This window comes from Epargyreus clarus, unplaced genomic scaffold (assembly GCF_041222505.1).
Source record: "Epargyreus clarus isolate Ecla_fem2 unplaced genomic scaffold, WU_Ecla_fem_2.2 ptg000035l, whole genome shotgun sequence".
In the NCBI taxonomy this organism is placed as follows: domain Eukaryota; kingdom Metazoa; phylum Arthropoda; class Insecta; order Lepidoptera; family Hesperiidae; genus Epargyreus; species Epargyreus clarus.
Window position 1 is genome coordinate 10,495,547 of NW_027332240.1, and position 22,888 is coordinate 10,518,434.

General features: G+C 37.2%; 4 protein-coding genes across 4 annotated transcripts; 2 read left to right on the top strand and 2 right to left on the bottom strand.

Annotated features, from left to right (window-relative positions):
- Positions 1-702: 702 nt before the first annotated feature.
- On the bottom strand, positions 703-18,426 carry LOC140756744 (uncharacterized; the record flags this gene model as incomplete). Its single annotated transcript, XM_073092290.1, has 10 exons — positions 703-795; positions 1,218-1,500; positions 1,922-2,102; positions 2,452-2,577; positions 4,174-4,281; positions 5,014-5,068; positions 6,519-6,649; positions 7,397-7,589; positions 11,992-12,124; positions 18,377-18,426. Coding segments are annotated over 10 exons (1,353 nt in total), but the record flags the coding sequence as incomplete, so codon positions are not given.
- On the bottom strand, positions 9,770-11,897 carry LOC140756696 (cytochrome c oxidase subunit 4 isoform 2, mitochondrial). The gene is made up of 4 exons (XM_073092251.1): positions 11,892-11,897; positions 11,528-11,720; positions 10,615-10,745; positions 9,770-9,903 (listed from the first exon to the last, which is right to left on the bottom strand). The coding sequence occupies exons 1-4, from the start codon at positions 11,895-11,897 to the stop codon at positions 9,901-9,903; spliced, it is 333 nt and encodes a 110-aa protein (XP_072948352.1). The 3' UTR covers positions 9,770-9,900.
- LOC140756697 (uncharacterized) lies at positions 12,831-16,527 on the top strand. The gene is made up of 7 exons (XM_073092252.1): positions 12,831-13,416; positions 13,652-13,802; positions 14,104-14,395; positions 14,828-14,922; positions 15,006-15,069; positions 15,175-15,321; positions 15,646-16,527. Exons 1-7 carry the CDS (start codon positions 12,831-12,833, stop codon positions 16,525-16,527), a joined length of 2,217 nt encoding a protein of 738 aa, XP_072948353.1.
- Positions 17,061-22,810, top strand: LOC140756592 (cytochrome c oxidase subunit 4 isoform 1, mitochondrial). The gene is made up of 6 exons (XM_073092121.1): positions 17,061-17,216; positions 19,327-19,413; positions 20,310-20,423; positions 21,223-21,415; positions 22,120-22,256; positions 22,697-22,810. The coding sequence occupies exons 2-5, from the start codon at positions 19,330-19,332 to the stop codon at positions 22,251-22,253; spliced, it is 525 nt and encodes a 174-aa protein (XP_072948222.1). The 5' UTR covers positions 17,061-17,216; positions 19,327-19,329; the 3' UTR covers positions 22,254-22,256; positions 22,697-22,810.
- Positions 22,811-22,888: the final 78 nt, after the last annotated feature.

Consider the following 22,888-nt stretch of genomic DNA (forward strand, 5'->3'; position numbering starts at 1 on the left):
CTATCTATATTAATTTAGATTTTTTATAAATAACTAACTAGAAACCCTTTTGTCTCGTAACTAAATATAATACATTCTGAGTGAAACGGAAAAAAGTAACGGAGGATATAACTTCCAATTTATTTCTAAATGTTGATCCATTGGTGTAAGGCTCTGAGGACCTCTCAGCTATCAAAATAGGAAGATAAAACATGAGTGCTAGATACACAGACCTGTATTTTGGTTTAGATATAGGTCTGTGGCTAGATACTTACATTGCAAACATTCTTCAAAATAGTTATGTAGCCGGCGCAGAAGTTGTTACGAGTTACAAGGTCCCTGGTAATATAAATCACAAATAATTATTTATTAAATAGCTATGCATTGATTTCTGCGTATTGAAAAATCTATTCATTTTCCATTTTTGGAGTTGAAAAATTGTAACTTCAGTAATAAGTTAAGCAATAAATAATGGTTTGGAGATATACCAACGTCACACAAATTGAATGATTGCGGCTGATTTACATACAAACATGTTTTTCCCTAGGAGTAGCAAGGCATACTTAATAGGCATCAGATAGATTCCGTATTCTATATGGAGTTCTAGTAGAGTAGAATATTTATTTAGTGAATTATGCTAATTTCGTACTTTAATCTTATTAAAAAAAATTGAAGTGAGGGAATAGCCGACATACGAGACAGTTTTTTAAATGAACAGCTAAGTTACCGTCCATAAATCGTCTGACAGTCCGCCAAGTCGTACACCGGGAGCTCGACTTTCTGCAGCAGCACCTCACCACCAAGGCCTCCTATGCCCTAAATCATGAGAATATTAAATAAAAATATAGGCCCATCTTTTCTGAATTGTGCATACCTTGACACAAACGTTACAGTAACTACTGAAAACAATAATAGATTTATTATCTAAATCTAGGTCATTATAATCGAGAATAGAACCCGGAACTCTCCGCGTGTCTGACTGGTTTCCTTACATCTGCGTCTCGTTCATACACCAAAGTATAAGTCAGGAAGGTTGTCAGGAAGAAAGAATATAATCTTTGATTGTTTTCATTTGTTTTGTTGAAAAACATTTTAAGGAAATTAATTTGCTCATCTAATTTACTTCGTCTCTAGTAGGTACTTGCATTTTCAAGTGTTACAGATTTTCATAGTCGGCAATAACCGTTTAATGTGATCGAGATTATTGCATTTCGTTTGCTATAAAAATACCTACTTACCAATACTGACCCCCATCCAAGAAAAGTAATCTGGCTATCAGGCGGCACGATTTTATCCATAGAATACTCAATCGTGGCCACCCTCAGATCTGACCCTTCAAAGCTGATGTTCTTGTGGAGTTTTAGCACCGCAAAGTTAAATTCTAGAGTGTCAGGCTTGTAGTTGGGATGGAAGAAGATTTCGGAAACACGGAACAGTTCGCCGCCAGAGGTCGCGTTGGTGGACCCAATACGAACAGTCAGCATTTTGATGTATTCGCGGAAGAAGCGGTTTTTGTATTGTCTGTGGACCACAGCAAACAATTATTGAATTACTAATATTACTAGTGGCGTACTCGAATGGTACTTAGTTACTAAAAAAATGTTTGCATTGTAGACTTTTCAACTACTTGATAGAGTTTTTTGAAGTAAGAATATTAGAAGTACTTAGTAATCGAGCGTGCAAAATGCACCTGTACCTGAGGTCGGTGCATTGTGCCTCTGAGGACTAAGTTGGGACATCTCGGATAAGTACGTATATCTCCCATACAACCCTCCTCAACGTAGAGTAAAGCAGCCTTAATACTATTTTTATTTGTCAGAAAGGAGTATGGCAGTGGTTCCTCCGGAATCAAACCATAAAGGTTTCTATCACCTTTATGCTAATGAAACAGCAGTACGTCGAGAAGATGAGTCTGACTTATATGTCTTTGTGGAGTACCTACAGTTGCAAACAATGCGCAGCGGTGAGCACAGCGTCGGTATCAACGATGACGCCAGCGCACCACAGCTGGTCGTTGACGAGCAGCGCCGCCATGTACGGGTGGTCGCGCACCGTTGCCACCTCGTCCGCGTTGAACACCCGGCGGTAGCGGCGGTCGTTCGGCGGGTTCACTGTGGTAGTGGCTAAAAGAATAATGTGGTGGCTAAAAAACTATACACGATGAACTTTTTAATGGAATGTCGACGTCAATCCATTACTGTCCCACTGCTGGGCAAGAATTTCCGCTCAGAATGAGAAAGATTTGGCCGTAGTCCATCGCTGACCAAGAACGTATTGGTAGACTTCATATAGCTTTGAGAAAGATCTCTCAGATATGCATGTTTTCTCACCGGAAATTTAGTGGATGTTAAAACCCAAGATGTAGAAGTAGATTTTCTATATAAAAGCCCCGATCAGCTTCGAAAATCACCAACTAAGAGGACTCCCGTGGTGGTTCTTGGTCTAGTGACCATTTTAAGTAATTTCACTTACTGGTTTCTTCCTTTTTCGTCGTGGTCTTTCCGTCTTCTAGTCTTCGCGATGGATAGTCTATCGGGATACCCTCATATTGCCATTGACTCGTTTTATAGTTACTTCGTCTAAATTCCTCTTCTTCCACTGCTTTATGAAAATTTAAACAATATTTATTACAATTGATCCCTTAATCAATTGATCCGCATATCAACTTCAGATAGATTTTAAGTTGCGTCTGATGTTGGGCGATGAATCATTGGCAGCTCTTATGACTATGTTGGAATTGGTCGAGAGTGGTGTGTGTCTTGCAGCCGAACCATGATAAGTCTTGCCGGCTTCACTTTTTTATAATAGACGAGCATAGGTACAGTCCACCTGATGGTAAGTGGATGCTACCGCCCATGGTAATCTGTAATTAACTTCAGATAGGATTAAATATTCCTACCTGAGGTTGGCCACAGATGCGCCGCTACCCCTGAGGACTAAGCTGGAACGCCTCGGAAAAGTATGTATCCCTTACCACACCCTTCAAACTAGAACACAGCAGCGCTTAACGCTGCTGTTATGAACCAGAAAGTGTGGCGGTAGTGCCGCCGGAGTCGAACCACAGAGAGTTCTACCACCTGAAAACCACCACTTATCTACTATTTATGTAGCTTAGTGAAACTTATACTTACTTTACCTTACCTAACATAACCTAAATATTACCTTACCTTAACTAAATCTATAGTTTTACGTTTTCACTTACTGTCATCAGAGGAACTGAATGAACTAGAACTAGTATCTGGGTCCTTATGACAATTACTTCCTAATATTAAAGTCATCATTATTAATAACGTCCTTTTTAAGAACATCTTTAGACTAAAGGTTTACTTTCACAATTTATAATTCTCCAGTAAGTTATCAAATAATACAATTATTTTTGATATTACAAACCAAGGAGTTGTAAATATTTATTTTATATGTTTTCGAATATACTTTTGTGAATATATGATGATAAAAAAATTATATAACTATAGAAAATTTAAGTCTGTCTGTGATTTTAAAATATTCAGCAATTATTTCCATACATATACACATCATTTATATTATGCCATTCTTTAAAATATACATTTGTATTTCCATTTGAGAAAATCTTAGAAACTTGCGAAAGGATTTTGCCATTTTTTTCATTACGCAACGCTCTTTTAAATTAATAAAATTTATAATTAAAAGTTGATAATTCACTACAGCCTTTAGGACCTATATCTAGGTACTTATTTCATACCTCATAAAACTGAAACTGAAATTACATACTACAATATGCACAGAAACCGTGGTATAAGGTTGTTTGAAATAAAACCGCGACAGGTCATAAATATTTTATTGTAAACAGAAAAGGAACAGGTACTAGTAGAAATTTATTATTCAATACATAACAAAACACAAACTTTTTTATTCATAAATGCTCAATACCAATATTTTAGCTAGTTATGTCATGTTTCTTACAAAAAAAATCTATTTTCTAAGAAAAAAATATAAGTGGCTACTGCTCTCCGTGTAAATCTGTAATCAATCAGCGATAGGATCAAAGTCCCACCTGAGGTCGACCACAGATTACGCCGCTATGTTAGAATATAAGTATCATAGAAAGAGACAAAACATTCACTTTCTAAAATTCTAAAATGATATTGAGAGCTTAAGAATAGGAGAAATACAAGTCAGCATCCTTCAGAGCTCAGTGCCAATATTTGTTCCAGCCGAGTCCATAGGAGACGGGAAGTATCACGCTTTTTACAGGCACGTGTACATGGGGGAGAGTGACCCCATGGTTGATGACGCTGGAGATGGACACGGCAGGGAGCACGAGGGGTGATGCGACTGTGGAAGAAAAAGCCTTGAGTCCACAACCGGGGTTAGGTCTAACGAGGCGGATCTAGGCTAAGCGCGGTGGGGGTGTCTCGCGAATCGGGGCGGTCTCTTCACGATCTTTCCCTTCACTGCAAAGGGAGGTGAGTGTCAGTGAATTGCCAACTCAAAGTAAACACTAGTCTAAAATAGAATCTGAAGATGTTGTAATTGGAAAAGCAATGTAAGAGAACATAGATATTTTTGGCAGTGTTAACAATTTTAAAGACCTTCCCTCACATCTATGTTTTTGTCTTTTGTCATCTTTCCACCCATCCGAAACGAGATGTGCAGGGTAGCTTCGCTGTGGGTGTGTGTCAAATCCATCAACAGGATTGCCTCATTTCATTCGAATGAAAATCAAGTTTATTAGTAGATTTGACAAACATCCATAGCTTAGTTACCTCGTATGCCCCTGGTGGAGACACACCCTAATTTTATTGGCGTTAGAAAATAACGGTTCGATTACATATTATTGTTCTTAAGTATCTAAAGTTTTATGAAGGATTATTTTTACCTCGTATGCCCCTGGTGGAGACACACCCTAATTTTATTGGCGTTAGAAAATAACGGTTCGATTACATATTATTGTTCTTAAGTATCTAAAGTTTTATGAAGGATTATTTATTGGATTATATGGGTATGTAACGTTTAGTTTATTAATGCAATAGTTACCGAGGCTAGAGAGTCCTATATGTGGAACAGGATTGGCGATGGTCATACCAATTAGCGCGAGGACTATTGCCACCTGGAAACGACAGATAGGTTATTACCTAAATCACTTAAGTTATAATTAGTTAGTGAGAATACAATAGGTCATAACTAACATAAATTAATGATGGAAAATAAAATAAATCTAGATAAAATGCGACATTAATCTACAAGTTAGTATCCGGAAACTGCTCGAGTTTATATTGTAGTAGCTACATAATTTAATATGTAGTCTTTGTAGTTTCACTGCAACTATGCAATCCATGTATTACACTGCTTCTTTTGCGGCACAAGGTTGTCTTAGAAGCAGTCTTATTCGCATTGTAATCGCAGGTGCGTGTCTGGGATTCGAACCTCGGACCACACGTCGAATTACACACCACTTTGAAATCACTACAAGTATAATTATGTAATGTAGGTTACGTTATAATTTCATGCACACTCTAAACTATAGTTATTTTCCTTTATAAAAATGAACTTAACACTAAATTAATAACTTTTACTACAATTTCCAAATAACTTACCGCACACTTCATTGTATTAACTGTTTAGACGTACTACGGGTTCAGTTCTAGTACTAGTATAGTAGGTAATTATCGTTTTCACCCGTATTAATACAATCGGTTGTGCGTTCTTCACGCATCGTCTGTTACACATCCTTTTTGGAAAGGACGTCTTTACGTTTACTGCTGAAACGTCGAGAGAAATCGGGGTTTTACTCATTCTACCAGTAGGTACACCAATTGTATAACTACTTAGATAGGGTATTTTTAGGAAGTTGTTTAGTGCGGTAAGGGAGACGTACTTTTCCGAGGCGTTCCAGCTTATTTCTGATAGGTAGCAGCGCATCTGGGGCCAACTTTAGGAGGTAATCTAATCCTGGTTTGAGTTGATTACAGGTGTCCGTGGGCGGCAGTAGCCACTTAACATCGAGTGGACTGCTTCTTACTTTCTACCTTTCCTGTTTACCTTTTTTAAATAATAAAGTTCTCTGTAATCCTCTTGGTCACTTGGTCAAATGATTACTGCAACCCATGGACACTTGTAATCCACCTCAGAAAGGATTGGAGTCTTGCCTAAGTTAAGTCACAGATGCGACCTTATTCCTGAGGTGAATTTAAAAGGCCTTAAGACATCCTTTTAATCACAATATATCAGCGCTTAACACTTGTTAGAAGGCTTGTTGAAATAGATGTGCGATTTCTCTACTCTACAAATAAAATACTGTAGTGAAAAGAAAATAATTTATTTTAAGTCTACTATATCGTATTATAAAAACATATGTATAAGTATATATGTGAAATCCGCCGAAGTTTTCTTCCGCTGCATTTACTGCAAAAAGAAAATTTATAAACCTATATTATTTATATTTGCAATGGAGAAAATATAAAAAAAAAAAAATATATTTTATTCTTCTCGGAAACCGTAGGTTTAGAAACGTTGGCCCATATACTATCAATATCTAATTTGTCATTATCATTAGATACCTTCCACCGATCATTGTCGTAGTCCCATTTAGACGAGATGCCGTCTATGGGGTTGACGCGTAGCTCCAGCATCCTCCGGAGTTGCGCCATCTGGTAGCTCTTCGAGAGTGACACGGGAAGCGGCTCATACACTGGAACGGTGATATTCTTTTTTATCATACCATGAGGAAATTTACACGCCTAAAAATATTTTGAAAAGTTCTCAAGGTGAGTGTAGTCCACTAATTCGCATTTAGTACGTGAGATGGAGTAAGATGGTCCTCTATAGATTGGATGGCAATGGATTGACATTTTTAATTACCAGCATAAGTATAAGGCAGACGAACTAATTGATGGAAACAATACTTAATAATGGATCTTTGATTTTTAGTACACATCTTGGAGTGTCCATGTCACTTACCATCAGGTGGACTGTATGCTCGTCTGCTACTCCTATATTATAAAAAAAACCCATGACTTTCAGTATAGGACTATGAGTAAAAAACACATTCAACTTTTATGTCGTGTTAGTCTTTTTTTATAATATAGGAGTAGCAGACGAGCATGCAGTTCTGATGGTGTCGCTACTGCCGCCCATGGACATCTGTAATCAACCCCAGATAGGACTAGATATTCCTACCTGAGGTCGGCCACAGATGCGCCGCTACCCCTGAGGACTAAGCTTGAACACGTCGGAAACGTTTGTCTCCCTTACCACACCCTTCAAACCGGAACACAGCAGCGCCTAACACTGCTGTTATTAGGTAGAAATAGGTGTGGCGGTGGTGCCGCCGGAGTCGAACCACAAAGGGTTCCTTACCACCTTTAATAGCGCACTGTAGTAGTCACTGATAATGATAAAACGCAAACATATATCCTTCAAAAATAATTACTCTCACCATAATAGTGGTAGAACATAGTGCACCAAAACCCGAAGGAGATGACGACAAACCACCAGCCCATAATGAACTTCCACTGGCCGGTGGGGTGCTGGAACTCTGCGAAGGTCTGGCAGAAGGACGCGCGGTACAGAGCCTTCTTCTCCTCGCAACACAGCTGACGCCAGTCGCCCTTTTCTTTCTCACGAAGAGCCTGAAAGATAAGAGAAAAGTCGAATTGTGTTCAGGTTATCCTGAATAAGTTCAATAGAAAAGCCATATAACTAGATCGTTCTCATCATCAATTCATTGTCTCTTTCATGGAAGTTATCGTCTTATATATTGTCTTAAAATTTAGTTGCGTTGCCTCGAAGCACTATGTCTGGCGTGCTGGTCTCTCTTTTGACTCTACGGGTATAATATAGAAATATCCTACTTGAAGTCCACTTAATGTGTTGACGTTAAATCCTGATGCGTACACAGGGATATTGGCGCTAGGAGTGTAGATAGTGTTAGATATAAGCCAAATATCTCACCTAAGGGTAGCTGCGATATAGCCATGTGATTTATACTATGTTTTTTTACGCTGTATTAACTCAAATTTTCAATGATGTTTAATCTACTACCCCTATAACTAAGTGCTTACCCAAATGTCTCTCGTGTTTTCCTTGAAGCGAATAGCAGGGAATGGGAACAGAGCATCATCTTTGTAATTGGCACCACCATTTATTCCAAAGCCGACTACATCTCGTTCTCCGATTCTGCATCGCCCGTAGACGGTCCTGATACTATACCTCCAGGGGAGAAAGCTTCCAAAGGATTTTGTCGCAAGCAAAGCCATAGGTCGCGGAGTCTTGTCTTTTTTGATGTTTATGATTTTTTTTAATAGAACAGATATTTAAGTGGGATTCTGTACTCTATATGGCCATGCTTTAAATGTTTATGGTGACGTAGGTTTTAAGACTTTTTTGGACCATAGCCAACGATGTTTCAATCGTTGGCTATAGGCATTTGCAATACTAGAGGAGGCGCCAATGTATCGCTGGCATTAAAGAATAGTTCTGTTTGCAATTTTTCGAAGATCGCCACGTTATTGCGCTTCGGGATTTCCCAGAAGAAAGTTTATTCTACATCTTGCACGATCGTAACAAAAAAAGAACGTACATGTGTACGCCTTGCTAGACTTTTGAAGATAGTATTTAATTATTTACCTAGGATGATATTTTCGTCTTTGACTTTTACAAAAACTTAAATACCTAATAAAATAATTACTTTAATAGAAGAAAATAAAAACATGAATGTGGTGCATTTATACTGTTCGGTTTTTTCAAATCAGTTAACTGTGAAACGGATCTCATTCTCCTTCATCGGGTCATATTATGTTCAATACTTGTCAATTGCAGGTGGGTAGATGTAAATATTCCACGAAAGTTGCCATTTAATGTCGCTTCGCTGTCATTTAATGTCGCTGCGTTCTGTAGGTGCTCTCTCCCTCGTCCCTGTAGTTCCGGGAGTAGAATAGGACTACAGTATCTCCTGCCTGTCGTAAGAGGCGACTGAAAGGGGGCTTCCGGGGTTGCGGGTGGCAAGAGTGGGAGCTCGAACTGCCCGTCAGCGACTCCGGGAAGGACGCATACCGTTGTACATACCAGACGGTGTGGCGAGCGACAAGCTCACCGGGGCGGAGCCCGACGGGGCTATGCGGTAAGAGGACTCCGGTTGCGTTCCTTTGGAGATCCCGGAGTAAAAAAAAAAAGGTGCTCTCTCCCTCCTGTTTTACACGTGGACAAGCTGTGCTACCGTGTGTGCCTTGTGACGTGCAAAAAGACTACTACTCAGGAAGACCAGGCCGTCTACTTTTTTGACACTGACAGCGCCGTGCGCAACACCTGACGTTATCAGCATTACCCATAGATTAGTAAAGATACTTCGCCGCCTTGAATTGAATGAAGCCACAAACAGCTTATTATAGTAAGTTCTTTTTTTGAATTCTTGACAAATAAAAACATTTTTAGAGAAAATTTACGAATAAATAACTAATACTGCGTAATTTACATATTAAATAAATAATTTATAATAATAATTTCAAATATTTTGGGGACATTTTAGCACGGAGACGTGGCAAAACTTTTTTACGCAACTATTTCAATTGTCAAAACTGGGTACATTTTCTTGTTAGGAGTGAGTAATCTTTACTAATCTATGGCATTACCTGACACATTTCGCGTCCGCAGATCGACTTGGAAAGGCAAAGTAGTTTTATCTACTCACCTGCTGGGACGGGATTTGGGTCATACCTCTTACAATACCATACAGTCCACTATAAATCGGTAGGCAGGTGTGCGACGTTGTGTACCGTATATCATTATTGCCATACTTTTACAAAGAAAATACTTAAAGAGAAAGAAACGTTTATTATAACTTAAGTGAGTCGTACGTTAAAACATAAATAAGTTAAAACATAAAGATAAGTAGGTAAATAAATATAATAGAACTGCTCCGAGTTTTTTCTTCGGCCGCTACATTCACTGGAAAGAGAAAATAAAAATTATTGATATCCCAATCCTGAATAGTCTTTCTTAAAACTTATCTTTATCCTATGATTGCGATGAGGTCTATCCGAATCTGTTTAGGCATGCACGTCGATGTAATAAGAACAACAGTATATGGCGTTACATGAGATTTATTTCACTGGTGAAATAGTAGTTTAGGAATGGAAAATCTACCGCCAGATGAGGTTGTCATGGGGAACTGCTGTACTTCAATAGGTAGTTCGAATTGGGAGTATGTACTTATATAAAACGAGCTTATGCCTGCGGCTTCACTCGCGTTATGAAGTAATATTTTCATCCTCTATTTTATCCCTTTGGGGGTAGAATTGATCAAAATCCTTTCTTAGCGGATGCCTACGTCATAACATCTACCTGCATGCCAAATTTCAGCCCGATCCGTCCAGTGGTTTGGGCTGTGCGTTGATAGATCACTATGTCAGTCAGTCACCTTTGAGTTATATATATTTAGATATGTAACATGTTGAGGAAACGTGTATAGCGTGACTCGTATACTTGTGGCACCTACTCTTGACAACTATTACTCATTTGGACAGAAATTTCGTGAAATCAACAAGATGCATAAGGGGATTGTGGCCTGTATCTTTTTTTCATTCTGAAGTGTTTTTTTGGACAGTATTAAGTTAATAATATGAAATTATCCTAATTTTGTCAAACTTGATTAAATACCTTCCATCGCTCATAGTCATAGTCCCATTTGGACGAGATGCCGTCTATGGGGTTGACGCGGAGCTCCAGCATCCTCCGGAGTTGGGCCTTCTGGTAGGGCTTCGAAAGGCTCATAGGGAGCGGTTCGTACACTGGAAACGGTAAAAGTATTTTTATATCACGGCGTGCGTAAATTGACGTTTTACGCACGCTTCGCGTGCGCAAAACCCCCATTTCCGACCCCGTAATATAAAATTTTATACAACACGCGGACGAAAAATGTTTTTCTGACTCGTGTGATTGCAGTCCTCGCCTGCGGCTCGGCCTGCAAACTCACACTTGTCAGAAAAAAATTTTTCGTCCTCGTATTGTAATGTACTATTTTATAATTGTCATATAAAAAGTTATTTAAACTTAGTTATTGCGAATTAGCTGAGGGTAGTTAAAACGCTTTTTACACTCACAGACCCACACTAGGATTCCCTGTATCGTGGGTGCTATGGACACACACAGAGACAAATATACAAACACCCAGACCCAGAAACAAATCTAAATTCATCATCAAAAAAATTGTCTGGCCGGGAATCGTACCCGGGATCCTCTGCGCGTCAGACCGGCATGGTGACCGCTCCACCAAGCGGGTCGTCATAGTTTTAACATAAACATTTGAGACTACGTAAGAAAATATATGTATATTAGAACGTATATATGTATGTATTAGAACTAAGTATGTACTTAGTTCTCCATAGTTTTCGTAGATGTAGCAAGTCTCCTGATTCGCGCTTCCTCAATATGGTAGCGGAGTCTATCTAATATTATAGTAAAAGTAAAGATCTCTCATTTTGAGTAACCCGTGACCAGCAGTGGGCAGTGTTGAGTTGTTGATTATCTTATTTAATACAATTCAGACGAATCGTGGTAATCACAGCCTCACCATAAAAGTGGTAGAAAATCTGGCACCAAAACCCGAAGGAGACGACAATAAACCACCAGCCGAAAAAGAACTTCCACTGGCCCGTGGGGTGCTGGAACTCCGCGAAGGTCTGACAAAAGGACGCGCGGTACAGAGCCTTCTTCTCCTCGCAGCACAGTTGACGCCAGTCGCCCTTTTCTTTCTCGCGAAGTGCCTGGGAAACAAGAGGTTACAGGATAAAAGACAAAAAAGGACAAAGAAGACAAGATGTTATAGGACATAAGACAAAAAAGGACAAAAGATAAGTTACACTCCTACAATTTGTAGAAACTGCATGATGAAATAGCTACGAAATAATGTGATTTGAGAAGTGTGAAATTTTTACTCCCATCAACTAGCGGACATGGGAAGAGACCTACGTCCAGATAATTGCAATATTTTCTATTATGGGGCCTAATCAGTAATGGGTATTCAAACAGACTTACGCAAACGTCTCGCGTATTTTCCTTGAATCGAATAGCAGGGAATGGGAAAAGAGCATCGTCTCTGTAATTGGCACTACCATTTATCCCGAAACCTACTATATCTCGTCCACCAATTCTGGAGCGTCCGTAGACGCTCCGGATACTATAGCTCCAGGGAGAAAAGGCTCCAAAGGATTTTGTCGCAAGCAAAGCCATTATTCGCGGATTCCTGTCTATTTGATGTTTAAGATTGTCTTTTTTAATGCCGTTTGTTTTATTAGGCCATGCTCATAAAACGACTGTGGTGTTGTGTAGGTTTTATTGAAAAATACATTATTACTCAGGACGTAGGACTGAGTATATTAGGATTAAACATTACGTCATTAGATCTTCGACATAATAGGTCTTTATAAAATAAATATTTTCATTATATTCTTACTAGATACCTATTAGTTGATTGAGAAATTTATGTTTAAATAAATATTTAGCTAAATCTTTACATAACTAAGAAAATTTTGTTTCTTGCATGACACTTATTTTATAGGTACGTGATAGTACCTAAGTGTAGCAGGGTAGAGAAATAAATTACGAATCAATTGCCCAGGAATTAATACTAACAGGATATAAACTTTCTGCGCAATAGAGCTATATTACAAAGTTTCCATTTTATACTTAGGTATGTAATAAAATATTTCAGCAAATAGATTTTTGATAACACAAAATAGTGTAAGGAAATAAAATTGCTATAAAATCTTATATTTCAGGTTTACTTTTTTATTTAATAACACATAAATTTTAGTCTTCCTCTAATATTAAGTTTTTAAACTAACTTTTACTATAACGAACTTCACATTTTTCACATGATTTGTATCAAGAACATATTATTTATCGTGAGTGCTTCAATTATCTTTAAAGACGATATTCTTGCTGAATCGGCCGTCGATAGCGACATCTTAAGAACGGAGGCAATTATTCGGAATACGACGAATAAATTATTTTCTGCTCTCAAATTTAAGAAGGATCCTCGATTAAATCAGTATTTAATAATAAACAAATTCTTTGCCTCCTTAACTTTGAAAGACCACGACAGTTTAAACGAAATAGCAAAGATTTCGAGAGCAAACACTTCCAATTATAATGCAAGTGAGATTTTTATTACCGCTATAAATGAATTATTGGATGATGACAGTCAAATTGAATCAAATGAAATAAATAACGATGTAGAAACTGCAAAACACGATGATCTTGTAGTGGAAATAATACAAACTTTTCTAAAAAGACTTAAAGAAGCGAAGGAGTTGTATGATATTAACTCATATGGGAAGATAAATGATAATGTATTGAATCTTATAAAGGGACAAAGTGTAGATAATACTACTTCGAGCAGAGGCCATGATGAAAATATTTTTGAAAATGATAGGTTATTTGAGGACATCGATTTTTGGAGTAAGTATTAATATAAAAGGTAGATAATATATGCGATGAAGTCTATGCCTTTGAAGATATAAAATTTGACAATCTTTAGGAGACAAAAATTGACAATTTTCGACCATTGGTAGGCTAAATATTTGGTAAATTGATAATAAATAATGTATAATGCGCTGAAATCTATTGATACAATATATTTGAACTCATTTATTTATAATGGATAGCAAAAATAACAGATGTTTTACTTTTCAAGAACCTAGCGGTCGTCGTGTTTACAAAGGAGAAAGGACGAAGATTAAACATTTTCCATTTATGGCCAGCATTCAGATGTTTAACAACTTCCAATGCGGAGGATCCATTATTAAATCAGACTTAGTCATAACAGCTTCTTCTTGTTTGCAACTGTAAGTCCTCATTTACTCTTCTAATAAAATTGATGGACGAGAGTATTTTCTTGCTGCAGCATTGTTCGAGCTGGTATGGTTTTATCACAAGTTGTAATCTGTACTAGGTTACTGATTAGGAGCAACAAAGAGTCTATTACAGCCTCCAAATTGCATGTCTCCCTGATTATAGATAAGCTTTAAATTATGATTGATGTCATCCTCCTGTGCTATAGTAAGATTGTACCGTCCAGGGGCAGCTTATTTAGAGACAAATTTTTTTAGTCAAAGATCAAAAATTTAAGTTGATTCATTATTTTAGAGCATGGAACAACCGCTTCTACCGTGAAAACCCAGCCTTCCTCTCCGTTCGAGTCGGCAGCAGTTTCTACGGTGGGGGCGGCGAAGTCATCCCGGTCTTAGAGGTCTACTTCCATCCCGAGTACAATCCAAAGAACCTGAGGAACAACATTTGCGTCGTACGCCTCACGCGGAGGATCAACTTCAGCTGGAGATCCAGGCGCAGAGTACGGAAGATTGACATAGACAGAAAACCTTATAATCTTCCATTTAACACGCCTGGAATTACTATCCTGGGTTGGGGAGCGAAAGGAGTAAGTACAATTGTAACGGTATAAAAAAAAATTATCATAATTCGTGAAGGAATGTAGTACTTACCAAAATTTTTCAATTCCAGTTAATGTTAGTGTATTTAATATTTGTGCTAGGTGCTAGGTGCATGGTCCCGTAAGCGCCATCACAAACTTGAGGGAAACATAATTTAGTGGATTTCTTTTTAGACAAAAAAAACCTTAGTAAAAGTGTCACTGTTATTGAAATATCAAGTGTTTTCTAATTTTGTTTTAATTAAGTCCTCTTTATCTCCTTTTGTTGCTTTTTAAACAAGCTTATAGATCCTAATGCTTTTCTTTTAATGGATTGTTATGTATTAGAAGCGTTCCAGCTTAGTCCTCAGGGCTGAACTCTTATGCGATAAAAGTAGTTTCTATATCTATCTTGTTAGCTAATGATTGTTTTGATTTCAGCAAAGCAACATAGTACGCGACCCGTGGCAAAACATCCTGTCGTATGCCATTTTGAACATCTATCCTTTGAAGGATTGTCAGGATGTTTATTCAAAGTACGTAGGTACTTAGTTTATAATGATACATTTAACTTTTTATAACATCGGAAATGAAATTTATCCTACAAACATTTTTACAGGGAATACGTAACACATAAGAATTTCTGCGCTGGATTCATGTCAAAAGGAGGCGGTGCCTGCAACGTAAGCTTTCACTTTGACACCTCGTCTATGTCTATTAGTTTGTCATCTTGGTTTTATACTTTTTTTTCAAATTTATCGTCGTAAATACACTTCTCTGTTCCGTAGCGTGACATCGGAGGTCCAGGGATAGATGACGGGATTCTTATGGGTGTGGTAAGCTTCGGGTCACCGGTGTGCGGGGCAGCTGAGGCACCCACCGTTTTCACGAAGTTGGGCTACTATTCGCAATGGATTGACAGCATTATAGAACTGGTAACAACCACCTTATCAATATATGCCTTAAGTATATTAACCTTTTGAACTTCCAACAATTATGTTATCTTGTTTTCTCTTAATATTCCTTTGGATTATTCCAAAGAGGGGTTGAGAATTTATGATATACTTAAGAGAAATTATTTTTTTAATGCTTAAAAGAATCCGTGCGATTGGGTGGATAGATTGGATGGTGTAAAGATGGTGCTTAGGGATTGACAGTTATTTTCAAAACTTTACCATTGAACATATCTATTCTATTTACCTATATCATTAGATATAATTATGTTAGTGTCCTAAGTGCTATAACGTTTAATGTTTTAGGACGTACCTTATTCGAAGAAGAGGACAACCCTTAAGCCGTCTAAAACTCCGTTTACTGTACCATTAAGGCACACCCCGCCAACAACGACCACTTTCAAGATTCCACCATTGATGGGTGGTAAAATGACACCAGTACCGATCAACGATTTTGTAGACGTGTTACGAATGTTTGATGAAGATCTCTTCAGTGAATTTCTAAAAACCATGTTCGATAGCAAAGAATTGTCTGAATATCAAGATGTTTTCAAAGAAATTAAACAGAAAGTAGGCAGTGAAGGAGCAAAACCAGAAAATCATGAAAGACAAATTGTTGAAGACGAGCCCTATGAAGTAACTTCACCTTATATAGAATTTGAGCCTGCACGCACCACACAACTAATTGAGTATGATGCAGAATATGTGGAAACAACTACACAATCTGAACGTTCCGATAAGTATACAGTTTTAGATGAGATTAGTTCAGAAAGCGAATTCGTTAAAGACGACATAGCCGACTTATTAAGCAATATAGATTTGAAGAAAATTATCCAAGAAGAGTCTATTGCAGCCAAAAAAGAAAATGAAGCTAAAGGAATAACAGAATCCATCTTCTTTGAAGAAACGGAACCGCCACAAGATGTTAAGAAAAAGAATGAGTCTGTCTTGACGCTTTTATACTTATCAGACGAAAATAGGGATGTATCTAATCAGGAAACGGATGCGGAAGAAGTATTAGTAGGCGGGGAAAAAGGATTAAGCATCTCAACTGACACCTTCCAGGACCTGACTAGAAGTAAGGGCAAAAACTTAGATCTCTACAAGTTGCCCGAGAAAGAACTTTATGATATATTATCTGAAGTTATTGACGAAGAAATGCAAAATAAACAATTTGATGAACGTTGATTTTGTCTTTTTAATTATACATAATACAAAACTTATATCGATATCTAATACTTTGATAATTGGCCCTCGTTATTCTGTTCTTCAAAAAGTTCTTTAAAAATGTTATACTTACTTAAAAGACACACAAAAATGAAAGAAATACATAACTGTATAGTCTGCGTCAAATTGCTGGTCCGCTTTGAAGTTGTTGCGAGCAGATGTAGTCATACAATTTAGTATGGCGATGCGATTCATATTCAGAGTGAGAGTGGACTAGCAGTTTTACGCGGACTAGTAATGAAGAAAAAATGTAAAAAACAATATTTTTACTGTGGTAAAATGGAACGCAACGTAAAGTTAATTTGTTTGTAGACTTTGGATATGAACGTTCAGAGGCTACGTTCTAAGTTGTACTTACAATTCAAACAAAGGCTAGGAAGTAGATTATAAATTGTAATATTAGAAATAAATGAAATGTTTATTATTTTTGGTGAACAGGATGTCTAAATTTTCTGACAAATTGAAGATTAAGATTTAGTAATCTTTGAATAATCCAATGAAAAGTTGCAACAAGAACGTAGATTTTGAATGTTGCTCTGTATACATATCGAATTTTTAGTATTGATTATTGCCGGCAGAGGTCGCTAATTTCTTCAGTGTCTGGCCGAGTGTAGACAAAATTTTACTGCGGCGAATTCACAAAATATAAGGTAAAAATACTTGTTTAATCTTCCTGAAGTAGTGTTTTGTGTTTGGTTCATTTAGTTATTAGTAGTAGCAATAATTAGAAAACGATTTAACATCGGTAAGTATCAGAATTTACTTTGACATTTCCGTGCAAAGTGGACTTCGAAATTCAAAATACATAATTGGAACACATTTAGCTTATTTTCTGCACTATACTTTTATGATATTTACTTAACAAAGTTACTACAAGTTTTTGTAGCTGTATTTTTATGATTTATTCGGTTACGACAAATATTTTATGTTATGTAACTCAATCGATCTATAGTTATAACCTAACTTAACGTTATCACATATTATCTTTACCTATTAACGCAATAAGCAGTAAGCACCTGACTAGAGGTATACAAAATATGTAGTCATGACAGTTTTTAAGGGCTCAAGGCTTTGATCTAATTTGATAAGTTTTCCAAATAACAAAATATTCTAGTTGTTTAAATTTATATTTAAGTTCTTTAAAACTAAGCATAGAATGCACTTTAGTTGCACCGTAAAAACATTATGGCCATACAAAATATATCTTTAAGGCGACACACATATATCATGTTACAAATATTTAATCAATCTCTGGTGTGCCTCAGACAGGAAATCTTATCTAGGGTTGATTATATGTACATGAGGCAGTAGCTACTTCTCAGGCTTGTTGAGTATCTTTATATTTAAAAAAAGGAATGGGAACTCAAATTAAATTATTAGTAGAAAATCCTCAGGACATAATTCTTTGAGATAAATTGTAGTTTATTGATGTTTTTCCATATTCAAAATATCATATTTCTTCTATTCTTTACATTCTTTTATTATTTTCATTATACAGGGTGAATTTTTCAAACGGGCCTTCAGGGCCAAATCCGAAACTATAAGGATTAGCGAAAAATGCTGAAAGGAGTTACGAGGCCGATTTTGATAAAAACTAAAACTGCATCATTCGTTTTTAAAAATATATTTTTCCCTAGCCGGGAATCGAACGAGTTCATTTTGAAAAAAGTACACCCTCTATTTTATTCCACTATCTGATAGTGTTGCTTATAAGGATCAAATTCTGGAAAGTAATGTTATGTGACAAATTAAAGGAAAAGTAAAATTTTGAAGAAAATACATTTTTTTTCATACATTGGCATACTAATACTTAGGGGTTAAACATAACAAATGACTTATGTATAATTCTTTAGAAACATACGTAAGTCATACCATTGAAGAATTTGTTGGTTAATCAACTAATTATTCGAAGTTATGACCATGACATACGGTTTAGTATGAGAAAGTAATAGTTTGGCAAATAAGTTACCGCTGTTTTTAGGATTTATTTTTTAATAAAAACAGATAACTGATTAAATAGTAAATTCTTATTATTTGTTGTTTACAACTTCGTTTCAACGTTGAATATTATTTTCTATATCTCTTTGTTTAGTAATCCGAGTGATTTGACTCGAAAAAGTCATTCTCGCAAATTGTCAACTTTACATCTGTATTAAACAAATCTCCGCCCATAGCAAGTTAAATCTAATTATAATGGTCCTAAAAATAACCTTAAAACTAAGTCGGACATAATAATATAAATTCCTGGAGATGAAAACATCTCTTTCAAATGATTTGAAACATTAAGCTAAAAAAAATGTCAATACGCAAAATGTTTAAATTGATGAATGGCGGGAACTTAACTGCCAAATTAATACGAAAAAATATGTATTTTCTTAAAATTGAGGCTTTTCCTTTAGTTTGTCATCTATCATTACTTCCCAGATTTTGATCCTTATAAGCAACACTATCAGATAGTGGAATAATATAGAGGGTGTATTTTGTTTTTCAAAATGAACTCGTTCGATTCCCGGCTAGGAAAAAAGTTTTAAAAAAGTAATGATGCAGTTTTAGTTTTTACCAAAATCGGCCTCGTAACTCCTTTCAGCATTTTTCGCTAATCCTTATAGTTTCGGATTTGGCCCTGAAGGCCCGTTTGAAAAATTCACCCTGTATATTACATTAACAGTAATCACGAGCAAGGTTATAACTATTTGATATGTCTATCTGTTCGGAAGACTAATTCATTTTTATAATAATATAAAATCTTTGTTTTTTCAGACAATGGCCAACTTTTTGATGCGCCGTGCATTGTTAGATGCAATCCGCGTACCCGCTGGCACCAGATCTGTTAGCGAGCTTGCTAAGGTACACTTGCTTATTTCAAATTCCAGAATTTATCCTATTTGCTTTAGGAAAGGTAAAGTCCACGTAAAACTGCTAGTCCGCTCTGATTATAGAAATGAATTGTGTCGTCATAGCAAATTATATGACCTACACCTGCTCGCAACAACTTCAGAGTGGACTAGCAGTTTGGTGCGGATTATAATAAAGAAGAATATTAAAGAATGTAAATCTGGATGATATTAAATATTTCATTTTAGAGTAAAATAAAATTGATATAAATGAGATTGGGCAAATTTGTACCACCACCATTATTCAATACAGCCCTTCATGAACCTTATCTCCAGGTTTATGCAGGACCTGCCTATATGCTGCATTGAAATGATAAAAACAAAACAGTTTTTGGCCAGATGTGAAGAAATATTTCTAACATGCTTTAAAATCTGGGTAAATGCAACCAATTAAGTAATTTACCCTGTTTATTCATGATCTACTTAGTGAAAGTAAATATTTTTCACAATTGGCTGCCCCAAAATTATGGCCAGGTCAAAATAAAAATTTGTTACATCGTGCAGATTGTAAAATACTGAAAAGTATGTAGTTCAGTTTTAAATCCTTTGTGGTCGTAATATCGGCATAATAACTTTTAAAATAACCATCTTTACTTAATTTGTTTTTATCCAATAACTTTCAAAATAAGTTACTTATTTATTTTATTCCCAAATTAATATTGTTAAGATTCCTACGTAACGAACATCACTCACGCTTGCAATCTCCGTCGGCCACGGACGATATCTATTTAAATATTGTATCTACCGGGAAACCCTAATGTAATTAAGCGGCCTATTAAACCAGCAAAATACAGTCCACTCTCTCATTTAAGTCCCAGGACCCTAACAAATATAATATTCTTGAAACAGATTGGCAACCGTGAATGGGTGGGCTTCGGTTACAATGGTCAACCCAACTACGCTGACAGGCCCGACTTCCCTCTGCCCGCTGTCAGGTTCCGCCCCGAGACCCCTGATATCAAGGTAATTGATTACATCTTTCTAATGTCATAGATTAGTAATAATTTTACTCCATATTGCTTCAATCTGTATTGGTGGAAGAAGGAGAGTAGGCAATTTATGTTACATTTATTCAAACTGCTCTTTATAGAATGATAATATAATATTTTGTTTATAACTTTTGGGCTTGGTATGATGGTAAGTGGTTACTGCCACCTATGCACATCCATAATCAACCCCAGATAGGATTAGATACTCGTACTTGAGGTCGGCCACCACGCCGCTACACCTGAGGACTAAGCTGGAAAGCCTCGGAAAAGTATATCTCCCTTACTTTCAAACCAGAAAACAGTAGCACTTAACACTGCTGCTATTAGGCAGAAATAGGTGTGGCGGTGGTGCCAACGGAGTTGAACCACAGGGTTCTACCACTTTCAACATTCAAGAACCATACACAACCATAATAGATACACAACCATAATTTGAAGATGGTAGAACCCTTTGTGGTTCGACTCCGGCGGCACCACCGCCACACCTATTTCTACCTAATAACAGCAGTTTTAGGCACTGTTGTGTTCCGGTTTGAAGGGTGTGGTAAGGGAGACAGACTTTTCCGAGGCGTTCCAGCTTAGTCCTCAGGGGTAGCAGCGCATCTGCGGCCGAACTCAGGTAGGAATATCTAATCCTGTCTGGGGTTGATTACAGATGTCCATGGGCGGCAGTAGTCACTTATCATCAGGTGGACTGCATGCTCGTCTGCTACTCCTATTATAAAAAATAAAAAAAACCATATGCAAGTTACAAAAGTAAATGTGTCGTGTAGGTTCTCCGCGAAAAGGAAAAGGGTGACTGGCGCAAGCTGAGCATGGAGGAGAAGAAAGCGCTGTACCGCGCGTCCTTCTGCCAGACCTTCGCGGAGTTCCAGGCGCCCACGGGCGAGTGGAAGGGCTCGCTGGGCTGGGCGCTCGTTATCTGCTCCCTTTCTATCTGGATCTACATGGGCGTTAAGATCTTCGGTGAGTGTAGTTTTTGTACAGCACTGTGGAGTGTAATGTGTTTCATAGCGGTATATAGAATGCCCTACGGCCTAGAGGGCTTGATGGATTGTAACATATGTTGAGGAGTTGGATTCATCTTTTGGGGTCCTAGCCTGGAATTTCAGGCAATTGAAGTTTTTGTAGTTGTGTGTGTATTAGAAATTAATTGTCACTTCCTATAAAGGTAATGTAATACATTGTGGGGAAACCTGAGACACATGAGAGTTCATTAAAAATGATTTCTGAAGCGTGTCAAGTCTACTAATTTACACTTGACTAATGCAGGACTATGGCTTAAATCCCTCTAACTAGTGAAGGTGGTAGAACCCTTTGTGGTTCGACTCCGGCGGCACCACCGCCACACCTATTTCTACCTAATAACAGCAGTGTTAGGCGCTGCTGTGTTCCGGTTTGAAGGGTGTGGTAAGGGAGACAGACTTTTCCGAGGCGTTCCAGCTTAGTCCTCAGGGGTAGCGGCGCATCTGTGGCCGACCTCAGGTAGGAATATCTAATCCTATCTGGGGTTGATTACAGATGTCCATGGGCGGCAGTAGCCACTTACCATCAGGTGGACTGCATGCTCGTCTGCTACTCTTATATTATAAAAAAAAAAACAAAAAATTAACAATATACATATGTTTGTAACATGCATCTATAACATGTAATATTGTGTAACATTCCAGTGTACAGCCCACTGCCCGACTCCCTGACTGAGGAGAGCCAGAAGGCGCAGCTGCGGCGCATGCTGGACCTCAAGGTCAACCCTGTGGACGGCCTCTCCTCCAAGTGGGACTACGAGAACAACCGCTGGAAGTGAGCGGTGAGTTGCAACAAAAATGATTTATTGTTGGCGGATAGTAGAAATAAAAGAGGGCGCAGTAAGCGCATGCCGATTAGGGTTGCATGTTTGTGATTTTTATATGAGTAGTGATATTAATTGTATGATAGGTCTAAGATACCATATCATATACTTTATAATATCAAAAAATTCAATGGAGTGTTACTGAATTTCAAACTATAATTAAGAAGATCGATGTTTGTTTTTGATGTGATATTTCATTTATGCTATGGTTTTTGTATATTGATATTTTTCTTATAAGATATATAAGATTTAAATAAAATAAAAAGTAAAGTTTAGTATTTGACCATTAAAATAGCGTCTTTTTGTCCGTATTTTGGCATTTTGCTTGGATTTCAGACTGTTTTAATTAATATAATTATAGATATATAAAATTAAACATTTCTTTTTTTATCTTACAGGTTTCGGATACGTTCGTGTAGAAATTTTCGCATTCATCTGGCGAAATATGGCGTAGTTAATGTTATTTAAGTGAAATCTGTAAGATAATACAATTAAATTGTGATTCCAATCCATTTGTGTGTCTTATTTCGTATAAGTTAATTGATTCTAGTTTGATTGCAGATCTCCTGCCGGGCTAAGAGATCATGCCC